The 22,486-nt window shown below is 41.7% G+C and overlaps 1 protein-coding gene across 2 annotated transcripts in view; it reads right to left on the bottom strand.

Annotated features, from left to right (window-relative positions):
- LOC117455741 (synaptic vesicle glycoprotein 2C-like) overlaps positions 1–18,924 on the bottom strand; it is a 45,811-nt gene extending 26,887 nt beyond the window's left edge. Inside the window, exons 1-2 of one of the 2 annotated variants that reach the window (XM_034095279.1) lie at positions 18,841–18,924; positions 5,717–6,518 (exon numbers count right to left, since the gene is read on the bottom strand). In XM_034095279.1, coding sequence (XP_033951170.1) covers positions 5,717–6,299 — 583 coding nt within the window. In that variant the 5' untranslated portion in view covers positions 6,300–6,518; positions 18,841–18,924. The remainder of the gene's footprint in view (positions 1–5,716; positions 6,519–18,840) is intronic. The other variant, XM_071205031.1, reaches the window with a different exon arrangement.
- Positions 18,925–22,486: the final 3,562 nt, after the last annotated feature.

Below are 22,486 nucleotides of genomic sequence, written 5' to 3'. Positions count from 1 at the left end.
CAGTTATTCATGCGGTGCGAGCACAGTTGGGAAGTGATTCAAAAAAGAGTAAAGATAGGACCCAAAAAGTCATCCGGATACATTCTCTGTGAAACATAGATCTATGTTTTGCTAGTCCAGCTGGTATTTCTATTGACATTACAAGGGATATGTGAACATCTTTTGTAATATAGTTTTGTGTTATTCCTGCCTTATCTGAAACAAGAGAAACAGGAATGGCAGGGGAGAAAGAGACGGGATGGTTGAAAGCAAGCCGAAAAGGGCCAGATTCAAACCAGGCAGCTGCAGCACACGCCTTTAAATGTTCTTCCCTGATGAGCCACTGGGGCGCCTTTGACCTGCTGGGGCCATTATGAAAAGGGCTGCAAAGTATATGCATCTTTTGGGGACCACAAAGTCTGCCTTTAGGTCCTTGAGATATTTCCATCTGAAGTGGAGGACCAACACACCAAGATTGCACTCCTAAAACATATGTTCCTACGAAGCCCTGCACGTATAGACTTGCAGAATATGTATAGCCTTTATTTAACCAGGTGAATATCAACGATCTCTTTTTCAAGGGAGACCGGCAGCACATTGGTTACACATAAAAACAACAGAAAACAAAAAGGATATCATACAACATAATTACAGGGGTATACATTAGCAACCTATTCACAATGTCAGATATCTAATAACATTTTATCTATCCGACCTTTCAAATGATGCAAGGGAACCAAAATGCTGAGTTTCAATTTTCTTTGCATAATGTTCCGAGCTAGAGGAGCAGCACACATAAAAGCTTTAGTCCCTAAAGCAGTCCTAGCACTTGGCACATGTAATAAAAACACATCCTGGAATATAAAATGATCTCTACCACAAGAGTGTGAATATAAACAGAGTTTTCCCTTTAAACACATGTGTGAAACTGCCCAGCAGGAACACTGTGGTTTGCACTAACATAATAGCTCTCACTAAAGTTTTACTGAGCGCACCTGAACAGCAGTGCTATAGTTTCCTTAAGCAAGAGGTCCCAGCAGACAGAGACTCCGATCCTTCTAACGCAGGGGTGTCAAACTCAAGGCCCGGGGGCCAAATCCGGCCCGTGACTGTGGCCCCACAAGAGCTTGCAAATAATATTATATGTTTATTATACGGTTACAGTACATGCCGATTTACAGAAGCACGTTGCCCATAAACTACATGTCCCACAATGCATCTCTTTTTCTCAGAATTTGACTTTATTTCTTGTAAATATGCCTTTTTTCTTAGAATGTGCCCTTTTCTCAGAATTTGACTATTTTTTTTAAATGTCACTTGTTTTTTTCAAAATGTCACTTTCTTTTAATGTTTTTTCTTTTTTTTTCTTTCTTTTTTTTTATCCAGAATTTGGCTTTTCTTTTAAAATCATTTTGTGACGTTCTCACTGAAGAGACTTGCAATGATTTGCTCCAGACTTCTGCTTTCAGACGTAGTTAAATATGAAGTTATTACCCTATCTCAGGGGTTCCCAAAAGTGGGGGGTCGCGACAGGCGATAGGGCCTATCTGATAATAATAATGTAATATCATACATTATTTTATATATATATTTATATATATTTTTTTATATAGGCTTAAAGTTACAACCGGCCCTTTGAGTGCAGCCATAATGCTGATGTGGCCCGCGATTAAATTGAGTTTGACACCCCTGTTCTAACGGAACATTCACTGCAGTTTATCTCTGCAACCAGAGCGATTATTCCAGATCCACGCATGCTGCTCTTTTTCCTATGGTAATTAGCTCTTATGTATCAGTGCACTTCTCTCTTGACACCATTCTGCTCTGTTTTCTCTCCACACCACCATGCAGTGTCCATGGATGAGAGGAGACAGACAGCATTCAGTAGCATCAAGCGCTAGTTTCCTCAGAGGGAACATCCAGCACATTGTGTGAGAGAGATTCCCAGAGGATTGTTGTGATTGACAGGTGGGTTACAGCAGGGAATGAGAGCAGAGGGGGGGGGAAGCAAGAGGGGTGAGGGGGGCACAAGGGAGCGCAACATATTCCTTGGGTATTAATTACTTCGGAACCTGCTGATTTATTTTCGTAATGCTGCAGTTCACTCAAAGATATTCAGACTTCTGTCCTATTCAAGTTCATTTACTATATTTGTTTACAGTACAAATAATAACATCCAAACATGATCTAGATTCTACACACACTCACATACAATGCAATCCACTATCATAGAGGAAATATTATTAATTATAATTATTAATACATTTTGTGGTCAGAAAGAAGACTAGAAACAATTACTTATTATTTGTTGCCTAAACCTAAAAACTAATTGTTTTGAAGGTGCTATGATGCTCATATTCACATGAATCTCCCGCCCCGGACACACAAGCACACGGTTTGATTGGCTAGCGCTTGTACTGGCATATGATTTGCATATACATATACAAAGCGACGGAGGCAAAGCGACGGAACCACAATGCAGTTCGGCAAAGCTTGACGTCACCCCATTCAAAGTGAATGGGAAGCGTCTCTGTTTAAGCATGTGACGGAACCGTGTGGACGGTACGTTACATAGTGATGTCACTATCTTACAGGAGTAAACAAAGTTTAAATGGCCCCAAAGTGACGTTTCACTTTAGCTGTGAGTGCACCAGATGGAAAACAGTTAACAAATAACCCAAGGATTTTTCTTATCAGGTGAGTTCATCAGTCAATCATTTTCATAAAGATTTCATATATTGCTTAAAGGTTTTCACTCACACCTTATTTTTCTACACTTCAAATGATGAATTCTTGTTGCACACTCTAATATATACTTCAAAAAAAGTGTAGTGTCTTTGCCTGGACAGTGAATGGAAGAATAGAGCCTGTGGTGGTGTTGAGAGGAAACAGAGTGCAGGGACTGAAGAGATGGCGGTGCATGTTGTCCCTGGATCTTTTAATTAGCTACCCTCAGGCGGCAGCAGAGCCTTTTTATTACAGCATTAGCTTCTGATTTGTGATTGCACATGTGAATCAAGTGCAACACACAATGCAAAAAGATTGCCATCTATTACAGAAATCTCCTTCCTCTTATGCAGATAATACTCCTTGAGCTCTTCCCTCTGTGCTACACCTGCAGCTTGGCTTCATGCAAGCAGGATGGAATTTTAAGCAAACATCCTCAAAATGCTAGTGCAGGAAAACACCAGCAGATAAATGAAAGCCATATGTTAAAGGGAAAAAGAGGGGAAAGCGTTGATGTAAAGCTGCGCTCCCCCTCTCTTTCTCGGGGGAGGTACGTGAGCCAGTCAACCATAGCTAAACTGCAGTGGAGCACAATGCTGCAGAGATTAAACTCCAGCCCATATCTTCAGATCGCCTGCTACGAGACACGCAGAGAGTGTAAGAGAGGGATTACAGCAGGGTGGCAGAGAGGACAGACGGGAGCACGCGGAGAAAAGAAACCCTGGAGCGTCTCATATCTGAACAGCATCTCACCTGTTTATATAATGCCAAAGAGATATCTGTCTTTTGAAAAAGGCACAGGATTTATTTATCGGAGACACGACGCCTGTGATGCATGCTAATGAAGGAATGCCTTTAAGGGGGAATTCAGAAAAATAATGTTTTATCAAAATGTTCATGAAAAGGGACTTTATTGCAGCTTTTTGAAAGAAATAAAAGCACTTTCATTTTGATTCTCATGGGTATAGTAAACACTATGTTTAAGGAATGAACTGGGAATCTGAAGTTCGGGTTTGTTTAACTTATAGTTAAGGTTAATTTCTCTTCTATTATTTGCATGTTTCTTAAATATGCTTTTCAAAAATGTATTAATGTTGTTCACCGTTGATTCATTAACAAATATCCACAAATGTGTCCAAATAAATTCCAATAAAAGGTGGATATTATGCTTCCCCCCCCCCCCCCAGAAGTCCTGACCTCAAAATGACTCAGCTGCACATGGGTGGAAAACCCCTTCATGCTTAATCAGTATCTATCTGTGTGTGAGTTGTTGATGTTAAACAGAACATGATCCAGCCAACAAAATAACAAATTCTACCAGCCTGCAAAACTCAATACCCTTCTGCTGCTAGTATTACATGTGCTTTATACTGTATTCTTTCATTTTCTCTAAGGAATTATTTATTGTGCACTCATTATAATAAACGCCCAATACGTAATTTGAGCTAAAGATTGTGCTGTAACCAGATGTGTCTGTGTTTGAAGCTCATGTCCTCAATTTCATTATTCCTCTCATGAGTCTTTTCCCCGATAGATATCCACTGAGGAGCCTCTAATTGACCACTTATAGAGTCAATGACCTTCATACAGAAAAACACCAATGTGTACTGTGCAATGGTTAATCCTCATATCAAACTGAGTATATACACACATCATTTATCAAAGCAGTGTGTGAGTGAGTTGTTAAAATGAGTCATTCCTTCTATCTGTCTCCCTCCTGTCTCCCACTGAGAGATGAGTCAGAATATGGGTGACATCTTGGTGAAAAATAAGCCTTTACTCCCAAGAGACAAAAACAGTAGCCATTCTCTTGTAGGTTATAAAACTACAACCAAAAATAAAATATGTGTTATCTTTATTTTACCTTTAAATGAGAGTGATAGGCGGCAACAATACTTAATTATGTAAATGAGAGGAATGGTCTTTGCTGTGCAGCTATTTTTGGTATGATGGAGACAAATTATGAAGCCAAATTGCGCACAAACATACAAACACGTTAGTGGCATTCATAACTTTTCCAGAGTGTGGGAGAGATCCATTTAGAGTAGCTAAACACACCTCCCACTCATGAATCAAAATACCTGGTGCCATGACAACCCACTGGTAAGCTCCTAAAGCAATTTGATTAAGTTGAAAGTGTCAGCCACCACTCTCCATGCATTTCATAAACACACACACCATAAGCAGGGTGCTAGCAGGGAAACGGATTCATCTAGTTTGTACCCCAAGTATTCCTACCAATCTGTCACTTCATGTTATTAGTATCCAACTCCATGCCTGCAGAGTACCAGATGAAATTCAGATGGTTCAGTATACATAAAAGTCTGGACTTCTCACTGTCACTCACCAATAAGATATTCAGGATATTGTATAGTCTTGGCAATATATCTGGATCTCAGCCAGTTCACATTCAAATTCACAGCAAAACTGATCAAGTGAAGTGCTTTCAATCAATATATAGATACTGGCTGCAACCTGTTTCCTCTTTATCATCACTCAAGACTGGCAACACTGCCACCATGTTCGGCTTGGTTGTCACTGTTACCCAATTAAAGAGGCCCTGTTATGCTTTGTAGGGGTGTCCCTTTCCTGTAGTGTGGTATATAGGTTTTTGTGCATGTAAAAGATCTGCAAAGGCTAAAATCCCAAAGTTCCCTCGATAGGGAGTTTCTCTCCTTCACACTCCCCCCTGCTTCAAACGCCTCCATTGGACTCCTTAGTTTACTTCCGTAAAATAATGATATCACTAAGTAACCCTCGCCCCTCTATTGGCTAGCGATCCAACACACTGTACGTGATAGGCTAAGGGGTGGGACATCTCTAAGCGGTTGACCAATCTCAACAGAGCAGGCCAGCTAACCAATCAGAGCAAACTGGGCTCTGGTTTCAGACAGAGGGTGAAAAGAGGTGCTGTGAAAGCATGGAGACATGTCCCAGTAGAGACACTACATACACATATGAACCTGAAAAGGATCATGAAATGTCCTCTTTAATCCACACACATGCTTACCCAGCCATCCAGCACCAGAGTTTTTGACACACATGTCTGTCTCAGCACTGGGGAGGACGAAGCCAACCACGAACACCTCCACGCCATCAGACATGAGCGCCAGCCCGAGGACGAAGAACAGCTGCCACTGGAACCTCCCGTGGCCACACTCCTGCATGATGAGCTCGTACTGCTGGGCCAGCTCCTCCTCGTCCGTCTGCCTCTCGCTCTCCAGCTCCTTGTGACTCTTCAGGCTGTCAGAGACCGGCTGACCCAGAGCCACCTGACCGTCCCGCAGCTTCCCCTCATTGTGGGCCGGGACGCCTTGGTACTCCCCCTCGTAGATCTCATCCTCATCGTCGTGGCCCTCTGTGTCATCACTGGAGGCCCCTTCCTCATCGTTGGCGTGCTGATCGTTAGCATTGTAGTTGTTCTCGTCTTCTTCCTCGTCCTGGAAACGGTTGTAGCTGCGATGAGTCGAGTATTCATCTGAGGCTCGATCAACTGCTTTGCCTACATTTTTGGCAGCTTGCCTCTTTGCTTCCTTAGCGATGTCCTTGGCACCTTTCGCCAAGGAAAGCTTGTTGTTGTGCGTTTCATCCATCTTGGCACGAGGAAGTGTGGCACTAAAAGTTTTTTTAATTAAACCTATTGAGATTTATTCCACAAGGTGCAACAAAAGTTATGTTTTCCTTTCTTTCTTGTGTCCCTGACAGAACAAGGCAAGTCAGCTGCCAGGACACCAATGATTCAGTAATGACCCGAGATCTCAAATTGGAAAGATCCTCCTGCCTGTCAGAGCTCAGCAAAAGAGATCACCAGCCTGTAGGGACAGAAAAAGAAAAGAAAAGTTAGCCTGATAAGCCGCATAACTGCAGATACATAACTGCAGTATTTCTTGGCACACAAACAGAAACACTTCAAACGAGCATTCAAACACAATGACAGCCAAATTGATACAAGGTGAAATGTACTAAAGCAATGGAAAGGCTTCACTAAGAGGGACTTAGCAAAAGATACATTTACACACTTAAGACACTCTCAATCAAAACATAAAAAACAACTCTTCATCTTATGAGAACCATAAATGCTTGCATCATCCGACAAAATAAATGTCGCCCTATGTTTGCTCTACAAACACAGTATTACAGACCCAATATAATGCAATGCAATTCACAAGAACCATAACAAGATTTCAATGAGCACATTTTTTACAATTGCCGACGAAAATAGCTTCTCAAAGGTTAGACCTTTTGCAGAGATCTTATATATAGATATGAACAGCTAGGTGTACCTAATAAACAGCGGGTTTTGTGGACGTGTAGAGACACATCTTCTAAACCTTTGGTAGAAATTAGATACAGTGCAATTTGTGGACAAAACAACAACTTTACTGAAAGTGTTGATGAACTACAGTATGTATTTTTTTGTATTCTACAGAGGAAAACATCTACTTCTAAGAGGGCCCTCAATGATCCTATTGAATTGAAAATCAATCCAAACTAATGCGATAGATTGCAACAAAAAAGCAAAAACATGTTGTTCCAGTATAGGTCTGTCAGCAAAGATTGCAAACCAATGATGAACCCCATTTAATTACAACTCGTGTCCTTGAAGTATTTCTGGAGTCTCACAGGACGGTGTCTCTCACAGTCTAACAAACCCACTGAGAACTGTAGTCCTTTAGTGATGTCTCCCAGTTTACTGAGGACATGCCAGCGGTAGGTCTTACTATTAAAGAAGAAACCGCCTGGAGTCTAACAGCTTGTGGTCATCACTGTACTCATGAACAGGACCACAGTCAGGTCACTGTGACCTCTCTGGGCCGGCTACCTCTCCCGATGTGTACACAAACACAGCAGCCGTCTGAAAGGTCACGGCGACCCCCTCAAATCAACAGCACTGCTTTGTGGCTTCACTTTCACCCAGACAGAACATGAACTGTAAAACATCATCAGACCCTCAGTTTCAGACCCTCAGTTTCAGACCCTCAGTTTCAGACCCTCAGTATCAGACCCTCAGTTTCAGACCCTCAGTATCAGACCCTCAGTATCAGACCCTCAGTTTCAGACCGAACACATCCAGCTTCTGAATTCAGGAACTAAACTATGATCTGAACACACTCAACAAAACTCCCACACACTGTCTGTTGTGCAAACGTCACAACAAAATGTACAGTGTTATCATATCAATGGTTTTACCAACTTTTATTCTGAGATGTCAAAATACTTTTAGGAATATTGTGGGAAATTCAGTTTTTGGCTTTTAGTGCAGCAACAGGCTTGGGGAACAATGGATTACATCTATCAGGATTGTTTGGGTTTTTTAAGGTTTAATCATATTACTGATATATTCCAAATCTGGATTACTAGCAGGATTTCACTTTCTTTGGTTCATTTGTACTTTTCTTTAATTCAGTAGGTATTCCTATAATACACTTACATAGAAAACATCTTATTGAAATGTCTTTATCATATATTTATTAACATTGCATTTGATATTGACGTTATTCAGAACAGTTGCATTACTTTTATGTTTTGGTACTCAGATTAGGTTACTGATTACATTTTTGTACAGGTCAATAGTTATTGTAACGGAAATAAATTGCTGCCACTCTAGTGTCTGCGCGATAAAGCTGCAATACTGAAAAGCAGTGTAGCGTCGTTCATATGAGATAACAAACACACAGATATTACCCAAATGTGCAGATTCCATCGGCTTGTATTCTGACACAAATACTCATATTTTTTAATTCAGTGCACATTTGTGTCAAGTCAAACAGAACTGGACTAGGTTGGATTTCATAAATATCCCTCATACCCTGCATCATTTATTCATTTGGATTACACATTCAGAAATATTAGATTTTTTAAATGTGGCTTTTGTGAACATGTTTTCTGTCAGTTCATATCAGAATCGTGTTCCAGGGCTGGAATGTCATCCTGTATGACTGAAGCCCCTTAAGGCTCTCTAATGCGGCCCTGGCATGGCCCCTCAGAAGACCTGTCAACACACGGGGCCCGAGCTGTCTGTCTGCCACACAGCGAGCGTCAGGCCCACAGACGGCCGCAGGAGAAACACCAGCAGGCTGCGGCCCACACATCACACTCAGAGACCCTCAGCAGTACGGTTACTGACAGAAGCAATACACACTACAGACAGAAGAAAAGGAAGACCCCAGAAGATGCAAAAGACGTGTACAGGAGCGTTTCATGGCTATCTGACTGGAAAACACTCAAATGCCCCAGGCATCTTCTCTTGCTAATGTCTGGCATTAATATGCTTAAACCTAACATTACATCCTCCATGATGATGCAAATGAAATATACATTAAAAAGATGATATGTTTTAAAATATAGAAGAGTTTTTCCAGAACTTACAACTGCAACAGAGTGACAAGTGTTCTCTTTAGTGGGTCGCTTCCCATCCGTTTCAACAATTCTATTCCCTCAAGAAAATATCAATTATTAAAGGACTTGGATCCAAATCAGACAAATTGATCCGGACATCCCCGGTAATAATAAAGTCAAGAAATAATGCATTACATGTTTGCTGCCTAATCCTTCTTGTTAACTTATCTATTTATCTCAGACATAGTGGGATTTAGTGGCATCTGCTATTTAGAAACATTAAAGTAAATACCAGACAGCCTTAAACAGGAATGATACCATGTGTGAAATGATTCATATACTGTGCAACCACATAGGTACCAACTTGTGATATGATTGTGTCTCTACATAAAGAGAAATACAATTAAAACTTCTTACAAGAGGGTACTGTATTTGTATCTGCAGTCCCTGGAGTGGAAAGCATACACTGAGGTATAGAGACTGGGTTAAGTGTCCAAATATAGCTTGGCAGGGTGATTTATGGTGTTTCTGCTCACCTTTGCTCTGCAGGAATAGATAAAACATCATTCGGGATCTGTCATTTGCACATAGGCGCCGGGGCTCCACAGCGACGAACAGCAGCCCGGGACATTTTGGTGCAATGCAGCAATAAAATGAAGTAGGAAATGTGTTTTAACTAACTTTGTTCACAGTTAGATGATGAGACACTGACTCCCCCCTGGCCACAAATACCACCATCCTATGGCTTCAGGACATTAAATAAGAAGACCTGCCGCTGTTAGGATTTACACTGCGTCACTTCCCACATCAGTGGAGATGAAACATGAAATCAACGTAGGTAACAATGTTTTTAAGTTGTTCAAGTCAGCATACTAGTAAAATGAATATATATATAACTTGGTTTTATCACCTTTAAGCTTTTTTGTTTCTTTTTTATTCCAGTGTGTTTAAATGCTCAATATATGGCACCATCCTTACTAAAATAACAGCATTACACTTGCTAGCTGAGCATTAGAAAAAAAAAGATTGACATGTCTTAGTGGTATTTAGTGAGAGTTGGGGTATGATAAGCTTAGCATGAAGACTGGAAGCAGGGGAAATCAGTTATTCTGGCTCTATCCAAAGGCTTTAGGTGAAGTTATTTCAATTCATTTCTTGTAGTAGACATATACTTAAACTTTGGAGTGAGCCATGCAGCCTATTCTATTTCAAGATGCATTACAGTTTTCATGCAAGACTAAGCTAATGTATGTGCTGGTTCTAGCATTTGTTTCCTCTACCCTCTACAATGACCTCCAAGGAACTTTGGGACACTATGAAGGGAGGCAATCACAAATATGACTTCAGCTAAAAAACCTCTCTGTACCTCTGATGACCTGCAAAAAGCAAATTAACTGAATGAATTTTACATGAGATTTGAAACCCAGGACTTCTCCTCTGAATGTACAGACATCTTAGAGACAATCTCTGCTACTGACCAGGACGAAAGGGTGCTGATTGACCCTTTAAAGGTCCGATCACTTTTCAAACACACCTGTACTAAGAAGGCCACATGGCCAGGTGGCATCTCTGCATTCCTTCTCAAGACATTTGCAGAAGAACTGACATCAGCATGGTGTCCCATATTTCAAAAATCTGTTGATCTTCACACCATCCCCACCCTCTGGACAAATCAATAATAAAGCCTGTCCCCAACAAACCTTGTCCAAAGGTAAACAATGATTTTAGGCCTGTTGCATTGACATCCATTGTGATGAAATGTTTTGAGAGGATCATGGTGCCGCTGCTAAAGAAAGAGGTTGATGTACATCTAGACCCTTTTCAGTTTGCCTACAAGCAAGGGCGTGGCACAGACGATGCTCTAAATAGCATCACACACCATTCTCTGATGATACAGCCATCCTTGGCTTAATGCACAAAGGCAGCAGTTCATCGGCTTACCACTCTGAAATAGAGAGGTTTGTGCAGTGGTGTGATTCTAGCCATCTAGTGCTGAATGTGAAGAAGACTGAGGAGATGGTGTGGGACCCAAAGGTGGTGGGTGACCGGTGGTTATCCACAATGAACCCATAACTCAGGTCAGCTCCTATAAGTACCTTGGTGTCCAACTAGATAATACACTCAGCTGGAAGGCGCATGTTCAAGGTCTGTGCTCTAGACTTCAACAGCGATTGTACTTTCTGCGTCGACTCCGGGCTTTCGGAGTCGACCAGAAGTTCATGTTACTGTTCTATCATGCCGTGTTGGAGAGCATCATTAGGTATGGTATTACTGCCTGGTATGGTAACTTGACAGTGCAGTCAAAGTCACAGATCGCTCGCCTGGTACAAAAAAAAACACCCATCTCTCCAAAACATATACGAGCAGTCCATTATCAGACAGGCAAACAAATTGTGTCTGATCCCACCCACATACTCCACCGAGAATTCCAGCTCCTACCTTCTGGTAGAAGATTCCGTGTCCCCAAGAGCAGGCTGAACCGCTATAAGCACTCATCCCTACCTATGTCCATTAAGCTTCTTAACATTCACATGAAATGTTGGCCATAAGGGTTGTGCAATAGGTCGCCATTGTGTATGTGCATCTGTGTATTGTGTTTGTTCAAACGGTGTATGACTGATGATGTGTATGTCTCTTAAATGTCCACTATGTTTGTATATGTCCATGTATGCGGAACTGCAGGACGGAGTCCAGAACAAATGTCCTTACGGGGTCAATAAAGTATATTGTATCGTATCGTATTGTACCCCTGAGAAAGAAATCAGTTATAGCAGCTTTTACCCAAACAAAACAATTTTCACGAAACTGTGTCTCAGGGTTTCTTAACATTTAACAACCTATTAATGTGTCATACCCACTTAACGGGAAGAAACTCAGCTAACTGGCTATATGAACCATTTTTACCTAAACAAAACACAAGTCTAACGCCAAACCTCTGAATCAGCACTAAGCAAAAGGGTGCTAACGCACTTAGCACATAACTCACGGTAGCGATATGTTATACTTCATGCATCTGCACAAACTAGATATCATATGAAAGCTGAGCTTCCACAGATTCCAATGGTATAAGTATCATCACTGTGCGACCAGAACTCACGGCAGCGAAGGCCAACAAAGACAACACACAACTTCACTTTACTGGGCCAAAACGGCAAATACGTCTTACCTTTGCTGTGTTCTGATCAGAAGTTGTGTTCAAGGGCATTACAACGCATATAAACGCTGCTGAGGGTTAATCCAATGTCTCTGTGTCACTCTGAAATGATTACTGATAATCCACCATAACATTTATGTCAATAAATGTAGTTTTCTATAGAGCGTAACCCAGCTTCCGGTTTTGGGCATGCTGGCTGCGCATCACTCTCATTCACCAATGGTAATGTATAGATGGATTTAGGAACCCCCCCCCTCGATTCTATTGGCTCTAACGGTTCAAAAGAGGTGTCAATCACCAAAATCGACCGATGGGTTCCAGAGATATGGCAAATCCACCCAAATGACCCCAGAGGTGGGGTTTTTTTTCTAAACCTCTCTAAAAAGGTCAAATATCAGTGGTTTTGCATTAATCTTGATACAGGTTACTTATTATATGCAGTGATGTACCTGAACGCGTTCAATGAACGATCGTTCATGAACGCGTTCATATTTTGGGCGAACGTGAACTGAACGTACTGTATTTCCGCTAGATGAACGTAATTGAGAACGCGTTCATTCTCAGCGCTGTATAACGGCGTTCAAAAGTGCGTTCATTCTCAGCACTGTATTATAACGGCGTTCAAAAGTGTGCCAGATTTCATATGCCTTTCAGCCGAAAACCCAGTTAAAACACACCGTAAACAGGCTTCAAAATAATGCGGAAAACCACCCAATCTGGCAACAGCAAGCTGCCTGTGACGCGTACGCGCCTGTCACCCCTGGCTGTCGCACTAAAATATAAATATACTAAATATATCAGACTCCTCACAACAAACAATGTGGAACCGCGGAACCGGCGAGCATTGAATGAATGAATTAGTATGGACGAAGCCGAGAGCAGCTGCAGCAGCACTCACTCAGAGTGAGACTCTACGGCAGGGGTGGGGAACCTTAGGCCTCCGGCCGTATACGGCCCGCGAGACAATGTGGTACGGCCCTCGAGGTAATTTATAAACACACGCAAAAAATAAAAAAATGAAAGAAATCTAGACCGCAAAAAAATTAAACAAGCGAGTGCCTGTTTTTCCTGGCCAAAGTCAGGGTCCTTGAACACAACACGAGCCTAACGTGTCATCAGGTGGTATATGTCTCGACTGACAGGGGTGCAGTTCTGACGGAGAGCACCAGAACGCCACTCCAGCACTTCAGAAATTGCAGTACCGATAAGTCCATACACATGCCGCAGTTTCTGCGTGTCTGTGTCTTTAGTTGAAAGCCCAGTGGCGATCTGCTCATCTGTCATACTGATCAGACAGTCAATAACTGTGTTGTTATCATTAGCATCTGGTTAGCTAGCTATGCTAACGAATATAAGAAGCTTTTTCTACAACCAGTGAGGTAAAGGCACATCTTTATATGATCATTATAGTTATAAAAAAAATAAGAGAATAAAGTAAACAGGTATAAAATACTATGACAGTTATTAATAAAAAAGAATACAGTTTGAAAGGAGAGTGAATTGTCAAATATCCATAAATTAAAAGAAAATCTGCTTAGTTGTGTTTGGGTGTTGAGAGATGTGTCCATAGATCTCCTAATGTTGCTCTCAAAGTGAGGTTAGGTCCCCCCCACTTAAACCATGTTCACATGGATAGGAAACTAAATACATTTGCACACATCTTGTGTCCATATCTTTCTGTGTTGGTGGTCACGCCACACCCTGCACGTGCATGCATACGCGAGTCATGGTGAGATATCTGGATTAGGAGGTTGCTTTTTCTTTGCACAGAATGAAATGAATGGGCTGTGATTTTAGTTTTTTTAAGCAGAGGTCAATAACTTGTACGGCCCTCTGAGGATATTGTAAAAATTGAAATGGCCCATTAACATCGTACAGGAGACAAATAATAGCTCGCAGCAACGTATTGAAAAAAGAACTATGAACTATAAATTAGTTCATTTTTGAAACCATGAACTTTAGTTCAACATTTTGAATTATGAACTATGAACTGAACTAGTTCATTTTAAAATGTGTGAACTGTGAACTGAACTAGTTCATGTAGAAAGTGAACTTTCCCAACACTGATTATATGTTATAGTTTGGATTCCTAAAGCTTTTGGCCTTCTATCCCATCATCCAAGGGTGGTTTTCACTATAAGTAATGGGGGTTTTTTCAATCTGAATTTACTTTAAAATAAAAACATCTATATTTATTCTGACTCTTCTACATCCAACTCACAGGTTTATCATTTGTTTGAGAAAAAAGATTATTAATTTAACCCTTTTAGAAGGGAAGGTATAGTCATTTGTTCTGGGTATGTCATTTTCGAGCCTGAGACCTGAAAAACAGGCTCAGGGCTTAACAGGCTCCAAACCATAAAGGTAGCATTGTTTTCACAAAGATTCAATTTGGATCTGACTGAAAATGTACATTTGTTGTCATTTGTGCATCAAGCTTTCTGAAACACAAGTCTTGTTACCTATTTCAACTTTTAGATGTTGACTTTTACAAAAAGTCTCACTTCATATTACATGGATTGACATGTTTTTCTACCCGAGCACAGCTCTCTTTGCAAACTTCCCTGAACTCATTTCCAGCGCAGCAGCTCCTCCAGCTGAGTGCTTGACGTCTGAGACTAAAAGGTCAAACTGTGATAAACCTCATGATATGCTCTGAGAGTTCCTGCACCAAATGGCCGAGAAGAAAATAGCCAATCAGCTCACTGCACTGCAACACTGAGAGAACTTTTCTACAAAAAGTGGAAATTACTAACAGTGCATAACAGCAGGTCTGTGTATAGTCCCTGGTTTCAGTTCACATCCTCCATGCTGATCGCTGGTGTTCTCACCATTTCTCTCCATCTCTCTTCACTTATTTTCTTTCTTCCTGCTCACTCTCTCCATCCTCTCATCTGAGTGCGCCAAGAATTTCAAAGTCAATGCCTTGTTGGCAATATTGAATATGAAAGCTATCCCTCTTCTGTTGACATTTCATTATTCATGATAAGCTCCTCCATATGCAAATGGTCATTAATGCTGACATTTAGAAGTCTTTTCATGCACTTTGAGTTACAGAAAGAATTATTTAAAGTCCAAATGTCCAGTCTTTCTTTGAAGCAACCTATATAGCCTATGGCGTTTTCACAACACAGAAAAATATACACACTTATACGAGAAGCTACCACATTTAAAAGTGCTACATTAGCCTTGCCTGAGAAGCTAATATCGTTTATCGCTTTTATTTCCTTTTCATTGGTGGCTCACATCGCTTTCTGCTGTGATGCTGTGATGCTGTCACCAAACCCTTATGATGTGATTTCAGCCATCAGCAAAAATGCATGCGAGCTCTGAATCAGCAGTCCACAGAGAGGGGAGAAATGATTTGCTCGCAGTCGTGCTGTCATGGCCCGCTGACGCCATCCAGCTACGTTCATTAATCACTCACGCCAACACACACACAGAAACACACACACACACACACACACACACACACACACACACACACACACGCATACGCTCTGCAGGTGCACACTCTGGAAAGAGCTGGGTGAAATGGAGAGTATGTTCTGCAGCAAATTACTGCATCAAAACACTTTCTCTGAACAAGTAGTTTTAAGTGGGGAAATGCAATAATCGTACAGGTTACACAGATAAGATGTCTGCATAATCATCAATATGTAAATGCAAGTGGTGTGCAGAGCGCTACAGGCGTTCTGCAGTGCCCACAGATGGCTGCAGTGGGCAGTTGTGAATCATTTGAATACAACTATACACGCCAAGAGAATCAGATGCTACACAAGAGAGGTTTAGGCTTTGACAGAAATAGTGTTAGACCTTCTGATATTAATACAGCTTAATATGCAATATGATTCCTGTCTTATACTTATAAGCCTTACACTTGATTTAACTGTTGAAAATTATGTATTTAAAATAGCTTTTTACCCAAAAGAAGAAAGCTGGAAGAAAATGGCAAAATCCCAGAGAGTGACGTCACTTTATATCCAATTGCAAGCTTTGGATAATTTGATTAAAAGCTTGAAAATATACCCAAATACTGTATCTTAAAATTCACGTTTCAGGAATTGGGAGACACATGATCTCAAACAACAGGCTCATGAAGGACACCTTTAAAGATGTAGCCTCAGGAGACTATTGAAATAGCATGACCGCAGGAGAGTAGTGGAGCAGGGATTAAAGTAATGAACACACACGACAGAGCATCATGGCTTAGAGCTCAGAGATCCACTTAACTCATGTACTCCATTCACAAATGCACTGTTGCATAGGGAACATTTAAACAACTCAAACTACATTGGATTCTCCTCCTGATGACACACACACACACACACACACACACACACACACACACACACACACACACACACACAGCTGCCTGATTGCTTGTATGTAATGATGGCTGTGAGGGTTTACGGACTGCTGGAATATAGCCAGCTGCTGTGGGAGTCCTTGTGTGGATGCCCAAACTGTGTTTGATGGAAAGTGTGTGTGTGTGTGTGTGTGTGTGTGTGTGTGTGTGTGTGTGTGTGTGTGTGTGTGTGTGTGTGTGTGTGTGTGTGTGTGTGTGTGTGTGTGTGTGTGTGTGTGTGTGTGTGTGTGTGTGTGTGTGTGGTGTGTGTGTGTGTGTGTGTGTGTGTGTGTGTGTGTGTGTGTGTGTGTGTGTGTGTGTGCGTGCGTGCGTGTGTGTGTGTGTGTTTGTGTGTGTGTCTGTCTGTTTTTTCAGTATTTTGAGTATAATTAACTTTCATTAACTGAAAACACACCAAGGATGCTGGCTGATGAAGAAGACGAAGTAAGCTAAGTAGCCAATATAAGGCTTAGCAGTACAGATAAATGTGGGCTCACTATTTGGCAAGCAACCGGTCACAGTTGCCCTGTTTATCTCATGTCTTATAAAAGCTTATTAATGATTTATAAAGTGTTCACAACCTAATTAATAAATTAATTACAAACTATTCGTAAACCCTTTATAAGGGTAGTCTTATTGTAAAGTGGTACCGAAAATGTTTAGTGAGGTAACACATCAAACTGAGGGGTTATTTTCTCATAGACTTCTACACAATCGGATCCCCCTTTTTTTCTCAATTTTGTCTTAATTCTCACCTTTTTTGGCATGTAAAAACTGAAAGCTGAACTATAAACAGCTGAAGAGTCATAAAGTGCAACTTGTGGTATAAATCCATCAAAAATAAACTACGCCAAGGAGACTTTTTGAGATAATCTCAACTGTGTTTCCATTAAGAATCCACTCAACTCTTTTGTCTTATTGGGGAACTTTATTTAAGGACTTAATGATGTTCCTGTATTCAATTCCAGGCAACTGATTGGCTAACTGATCTCATCCTGACAATCCTCACAATGATGTGGTGCAGACCCATGTAACAAGCCAAACCTTCTTTTGTGTTTAGATGGAGCCGAGATAATAATAAATGGTCAGGTTCAGCCCAGCATTGTCAGCTGCTGGGCTAAAGCAAACACTGATGTAGACAGGCAAACATTAATACACTGGCTTGGATGTTTGAAAAATATCTATTGATGCAGCAAACACCTGTTTATTTTTCCACCCTTTTGATCCAATCTCACTTCCCATTCAGCTCACTGGGACAGCTTTATGGTAACACTCATCTGTCACTTTCCTCCTCTTTGTTCCACTCGCGGGGTTTACTACACTGCAGCGGCTCTCCCGACTGAGCTCAGCCCACAGCACGGAGAGGAAAGAGCATCAATCCCCGGGCAGTCTTTTGACGTAGTCGCGTCCCATAATTAGATTTTGGGCTGTCCTGCTGCCTGTGGAAATCAATTCTCCCCACAGCGTTGTACAGTGAGGAGACTGTCCGGGCACACGCACGCACGCGCGCGCACACACACTGCACCGACTCCCGAGTTATGGATGGGTTCTGCCCTCTCTCTCTGCGCATCTCAGTCACTGCAGGTTCGCTCTGCCTGCAGACGGGAAAGCACGGGGGTTGCCTGCTCCGTGCGCGTGAGCCAACTCATATTTCCACGAGCATTGAGCACGACACGATTGCAACATCATTCACCACGACCACGACACACACATGTGACATCTGGGAAGTCCCTAGATCGTCTGTTATAATATTTAGTATGTTTGCAGATTGAAATGTGTGCAATTTCGAGTTTTATCTTTCATATTTTATGCATGTCTCTTAATAATTGCAATTTGTTGGCTCATACTTGTGCTGTAACAATGTTAATGTCCCCTCTGTGGGACGAATACAGGATTTCTGATTCTATAATTGTGCGCAATTTAGTTTTGAAGCATTTCATTAAAAACTAAAACTTTGTTATAAGAACAAATCACGTGTGTCTAAGAATATGCTCCGATTTCATATAGCCTACATATTTTTGATTCAGCATTTTTAATAATGCTTATGCTGGAAACTCTTAGAAAGTTCCCCAACTTTTCCATCAATCATGTGCACGTTGTGGCTGTGTTCATAATTCTATTTCAATGACAGAATAAAAAGCACTTTCATAGGTGCATGCGAGATCCCATTCTTCCATCTTGCATATTAAATGATCCAAAAAGGCAGATTAAGATACGATCTTTCACTTCAGTGCAGAGGGAGGTGAAGTTAAACTCTAGTTTCTCAGATTTGAAAAGCAAAGAAAATACTCACAGCCTGCAGAGGACCAGATGCATGGTACCGAGCTCGACCAGTCGCCTCTCCCTAGTTTCCCTCTATGAGGCAGCAGAGATGGAGAGCATCGGGCCGAGATTTCTTGTTTCTTGTCTTCTCCGATGCAGCGGTTTCTCTGCTGCAGTCCGAGGGAGACGAGAGAGGCTGGGAGGTGGGAAGCGTGAGTGTGTACGGGGGGAGGGGAGGGGGGGAGGAGGCAGGGAGGGAGGGAATAGGCAGACTGAATCAATAGGCAAGCATCCTACACGGACAAACAATAGTGGGCTATATATATTACAGTACAACAACATGTGGTGAATGCTCATTGATGCATGGTGGCTGGCAGCATCACAGGCTGCTGAGTTTGAAGAGAGGATGAGAACAAAGAGGAAGGATGGAGCTGAAATGTGGCTCCTGGGAAGAAGTTTACTGAGGGATGACTGACTGTTGCTGAGTCTGCAACGTCAACTTAAAACCACTGGAGTGCTACACTGCCAGAATTCAAATCTAATGATGCAAAAAATCTGCTTTCAATTTAAAAGCAGAGATTTTCAAGTAAAATTAAGATTATCATTTCAAATTACCTCTTCAACATCATACTGTAGGCCTACATCTGACAAGTGCATGGTTTGTGTTTATTTCAGGCCTTTGTGTAATTGAAGATAACACCAAAACTGAATTTCCCCTGCAAGATTTATAAAGTGATCTTAATCCAACTCGGTATCATGGCAAGACGTGAACATGTGATGATTTACCATGCTGGGAGACGTGAAGATGTCACGATTTCGTCCCTTCAAACGTGACAGTTACACGGTATTGTTAACATGGCCCAAATACCCGGAAATGCCAAGCAAATGCTGTACCACGACGGTCGGTTGTTATTGTCATTATTAATATAATAATGATTTATTTTTTAATAGTCACACTCGATTTTGCCGATTTTCTTGTTGCCCCAGCTGGTCGACACCTCTTTTAGCAGAAACAAAGGCTACATTAATGTATTAAATCGATGTTAATCCATGTGTGCGGTTGTGGAATTAACGGACATGACGTTATGCAATTGCGTTGCCAGGCAACAACTTGGCTTCATGTTAATTTACAAACTCTTCAACTAGAACCGTAGTTATATTAAAAAAACATTTTAGAATGCCTCACGAAATACTTTAATGTAAATAAAAATGTAAATGTGAAGGACTGTATGTATAACAAAATACATCCGTCAAAAACAATACCGGAAACAGACGTAGGCAAGATCCTCAGCTCGGTGATCGGATGGTTTAGCCGCAATGCACGTTGGGATATGGTGTTTATGCGATGTGAAATCCAAAAACATTTAAAAAAAATAAAATAATACTTTATTCCGAGTGTGCTTGCTTTTCTCTTTGAAAGTCATCACATAACGGCATTGTAATACACGGTTCGGCTGCATTAAATATTACATATCTGCCGTAGTTCTCTATTTATAGAACCCTGCTGAGAAGACTTCTAGACAAACAGGAAGAACTGCCGCCAAAGCTGAAAACGTGATGTGGATCATAAATATATCAGCAATTAACAACATCTTAGATTTATTTTCACACAATACGTCTCCTTGCAGTATCAACACTAATTCGGCTGACTTTTATATTTGATCCAATTGGTAGATAGGCTGTATTTACACCATAATGGTACACCTCTCGGTGTGTTATCCCCTGCCTGCTAGCCCCAGACATGCTGGCTCCCTGCCTCCCAATTCCCATTATGACACCACACGCATCGGTGTGTTCCGTCTGGAGTCAACTCTTGCTTCTGCTGTGTCTGTGTCTTTAGTTGAAAGCCCAGTGGTGATCTGCTCATCTGTCATACTGATCAGACAGTCAATAACTGTGTTGTTATCATTAGCATCTGGTTAGCTAGCTATGCTAACGAATATAAGAAGCTTTTTCTACAACCAGTGAGGTAAAGGCACATCTTTATATGATCATTATAGTTATAAAAAAAATAAGAGAATAAAGTAAACAGGTATAAAATACTATATGACAGTTATTAATAAAGAAGAATACAGTTTGAAAGGGGAGTGATTTGTCAAATATCCATAAATTAAAAGAAAATCTGCTTACAGTTGTGTTTGGGTGTTGAGAGATGTGTCCATAGATCTCCTAATGTTGCTCTCAAAGTGCACCAGATTGATGCTTTTAACTTCAACATTTAAAAAAAAAAATCTTCCCAGGGGAGCATGCCCCCCGGACCCCCCTAGAGGAGGTTAGGTCCCCCCCCCCACTTAAATCATGTTCACATGGATAGGAAACAAAATACATTTGCACACATCTTGTGTCCTATCTTTCTGTTTTGGTGGTCACACCGTGCACGTGCATGCATACGCGAGTCATGGTGAGATATCTGGATTAAGAGGTTGCTTTTTCTTTGCACAGAATGAAATGAATGGGCTGTGATTTTAGTTTTTTTAAGCAGAGGTCAATAACTTGTACGGCCCTCTGAGGATATTGTAAACATTTAAATGGCCCTTGAGAGGAAAAAGGTTCCCCACCCCTGCTCTACGGCGTCGGCGTATGAGCATTTAAAAGAGTTTTACGTTAAAGTCAGTACTGACTCAGACGGAAAAAATCAAACGTTTGCCTGTAAACTGTGTCCGCCCGGTTTGAAAAAGCAAGTCCGTACATCGACGACGTCGACAACAAACCTTAAACGGCACATTGAGAATAAGCACACGACTAGCCTTTCACGGTATGTGCGAGTGGCGAATAAAAAAGAGAGCCGAAACAGATCCACTACCACCCAAATCCCATTAACATCGTACAGGAGACAAATAATAGCTCGCAGCAACGTATTGAAAAAATAACTATAAACTATAAATTAGTTCATTTTTGAAACCATGAACTTTAGTTCAACATTTTGAATTATGAACTATGAACTGAACTAGTTCATTTTAAAATGTGTGAACTGTGAACTGAACTAGTTCATGTAGAAAGTGAACTTTCCCAACACTGCAAGTCCCATCTCTAGTCACTTCTCTAGTCCCCTCTCTGGTCCCCTCTCTAGTCCCTCCCCTGGTCCCCTCTCTAGTCCCTCCTCTGGTCCCTTCCCGAGTCCCTTCTCTAGTCCCTCCTCTAGTCCCTTCTCAAGTCCCTACTCTAGTCCCATCTCAAGTTCCCTCTCGAGTCCCCTCTCCAGTTTCTTCTCAAGTCCCCTCTCAAGTCCCCTCTCGAGTCCCCTCTCGAGTCCCCTTTCTAGTCACCTCTCGAGTTCCTTTCTCAAGTCCCTCGTCTAGTCCCTCGTCGGGTCTCATCACAGGTTCCCTCTCTAGTCCCCTCTCGAGTCCCCTCTCTAGTACCCCCTTGGTTCCCCTCTCAAGTCTCCTCTCGAGTCTCCTTTCGAGTCTCCCCTCGAGTCCCCTCTCGAGTAACGTCTCAAGTCCCTACCCAATGTCCTGGTCCGTTGGAGGTTCCGCTGGGGGTCCTGCCAACTCCATGTCCTGTCCCGTTGAAGGCCCCGCCGACTACTCCTCTACCGGGGGTCCTGCCAACTCTATGTCCTGTGCCGTTGGAGGTCCCGCTGACTACTCTCCTGCCGGGGGTCCTGCCAATCCTATGTCCGTGCCGTTGGAGATTCCGCTGGAGGTCCTGCCAATCCTATGTCCTGTGCCGTT

This window comes from Pseudochaenichthys georgianus, chromosome 12 (assembly GCF_902827115.2).
Source record: "Pseudochaenichthys georgianus chromosome 12, fPseGeo1.2, whole genome shotgun sequence".
NCBI lineage: Eukaryota > Metazoa > Chordata > Actinopteri > Perciformes > Channichthyidae > Pseudochaenichthys > Pseudochaenichthys georgianus.
Note: the sequence above shows the minus strand (reverse complement) of the source record. Positions and strands in the feature narration are given on the sequence as shown.